Here is a 1,923-nt window from a genome sequence, read left to right as displayed (position 1 = left end):
GACTGATATAATGGTAGAAGAGGAATGTAGCATTTGTATGGCAAAAAGACGAGAATACCCGTTAGGATATCATATTATTAGTGGTTGAGCAATGGTACAAATCACACTTTCATCTACTAGAAAGGGTCATGCTTAATAAATTCAACAAATAGGAAGTCAGTTACTATCCGTTAGCTTCTCTAGTAAAATTTTGCCTCCCCAAATGTCGAAAGGAACACCAAGCTTTGGCAAGAGAAGAACACGAAACCATCTACTTTGCCCAAGATGTGGCGACATGTCCTACCACAAACAAATCAGAAGATGCTCCTCGTGTGCATTCCCCGAGGCCAAGAGACGAACTCGCCGCTCGCTGAAAGCCCAACGCAGGACTGGACAAGGAACAGGACGAATGAGATATCTGAAAAGAGTGCACAGGAAATCTAAAAGCGGATTTAAGGAGCATCCCATTCTTGCAAAGCTAAGGAACTAGGCCTAAATTAAAATACTTATACACTACTTTACCTTTTTGGTTGTATGATAAGGTGCTAGTTTATTGCACCAAATAAACCATAGACAAATTACTTTTTATTGAGATACATTAAAGTTCTTGTAGATAAAGCTCTTGAAGATTTCGGGGTCTGAGAACCCAGCCATATGGTCAATAACGTCTAGCGATGTACTTGTGACTACACAGTATGGCAGAGTCTTGAACTTGAAGAACTTTCTCAGATCGTTGTACACGTTTGTTGTGTTGTCTTTGGCTTTAATCTGAAAGACAGGTAGGTCATGCTCAAGTTCCAGCAGTCCACTGTCCAAAAATGCCTGTAGATTCTCACAGGGGGAACAGTTGACAGCACTAAACTTTATTAGAAATCTACTATACTCTGCTCCTGTTACGTCTAAAAGATCGTCTGGCCAGATTTGAATGACTTTTCCTGCACAGCCTTGCTTCTCAGACATTTGAGGGATGTTTTTCGCACACCAAACTAATCGTCCAGTATGAAATTAAGAAGATTTGTAATGCAGTTAGCATAAAATGAAAAAGTGATGACGGCACATTAACAACTTAACTGAATATTGCAAGGCAGGCATGTCAACAAAGAAGAATACCACTTCAGTGCTTTACTAAAAGATGACATAGCCACAGCCCATTTACCATTGATGTGTCTATCTACCTCTTCCTCATTTCCTTCTCTGTACTGTCCACAATACCCTTTGAATACTCACCTATCTTGGTGATGTCATTTATGTCGTCATCCTGGGTTTTCAAGATCTGAAGCTGGGTACGTGCGCCAGCCTCCACTTTCTTCACACATGTAAGTATCTTACTCAACTCACTGTCCGTCTTGTTCTCACCAGGAACTGTCTCCTCGTTTAATGGCTCAAATACCTCTTCAGTAACAGCAGGCGCAGTAACATCCTCTTTCTTTCTATTCTTTATGCTTTCTATGTACTTTTCTCCCCTTCTATCCTTTTTCCACCATCTCTTAACTCCCCTGAAAAGATTGCTAAAGCTGGGGAATATGCTGGACTCCTGTCTGATTCTATGACTCACTTCATTGGCTGCTTCGGCGTTTTTATAAACAGCAATAGAACTCTCCTTGATTTTTACCAACTTTTCCCCTTGTAGCTTTATCTCTTGAATAGTCTCATTCTGTACATCTATAGTCCTTTCCATTTTGGCAAGTATACTCTTGGCTTTGAGACAATTCTGAGATTCTATTTCCTGTGCCTCCTCAATAAATGCGCCATTGAGCTTTTCTAATGAGTTCTTTGATTTCTGAATTTGATGTGCATGATTGGTCTTCATGTCCAAGGGTAACAAAACGGATAAAATCAACAAGCATATGAAATAGTGGCTGTAACACACAAATAAACACACAATTAAAGTCTTCCAGTCATATAAATTTATATTAATACAATCTATTCAATAGTATAAGTTTT

General features: G+C 39.4%; 3 protein-coding genes across 3 annotated transcripts; 1 reads left to right on the top strand and 2 right to left on the bottom strand.

Annotated features, from left to right (window-relative positions):
- Positions 1 to 202: 202 nt before the first annotated feature.
- Positions 203 to 469, top strand: VICG_02139 (uncharacterized protein; the record flags this gene model as incomplete). Its single annotated transcript, XM_007605522.1, has 1 exon — positions 203 to 469. The coding sequence occupies one exon, from the start codon at positions 203 to 205 to the stop codon at positions 467 to 469; it is 267 nt and encodes an 88-aa protein (XP_007605584.1).
- Positions 470 to 564: 95 nt separating this feature from the next.
- VICG_02138 (uncharacterized protein) lies at positions 565 to 939 on the bottom strand (the record flags this gene model as incomplete). The annotated part of the gene is made up of 1 exon (XM_007605521.1): positions 565 to 939. One exon carries the CDS (start codon positions 937 to 939, stop codon positions 565 to 567), a length of 375 nt encoding a protein of 124 aa, XP_007605583.1.
- Positions 940 to 1,150: 211 nt separating this feature from the next.
- Positions 1,151 to 1,789, bottom strand: VICG_02137 (uncharacterized protein; the record flags this gene model as incomplete). Its single annotated transcript, XM_007605520.1, has 1 exon — positions 1,151 to 1,789. One exon carries the CDS (start codon positions 1,787 to 1,789, stop codon positions 1,151 to 1,153), a length of 639 nt encoding a protein of 212 aa, XP_007605582.1.
- Between the last annotated feature and the right edge of the window lie 134 nt (positions 1,790 to 1,923).

This window comes from Vittaforma corneae, assembly GCF_000231115.1.
Source record: "Vittaforma corneae ATCC 50505 unplaced genomic scaffold supercont1.61, whole genome shotgun sequence".
In the NCBI taxonomy this organism is placed as follows: domain Eukaryota; kingdom Fungi; phylum Microsporidia; family Nosematidae; genus Vittaforma; species Vittaforma corneae.
The sequence above is the reverse complement of the archived record's forward strand: the minus strand, read 5'-3'. Positions and strand labels throughout refer to the sequence as shown.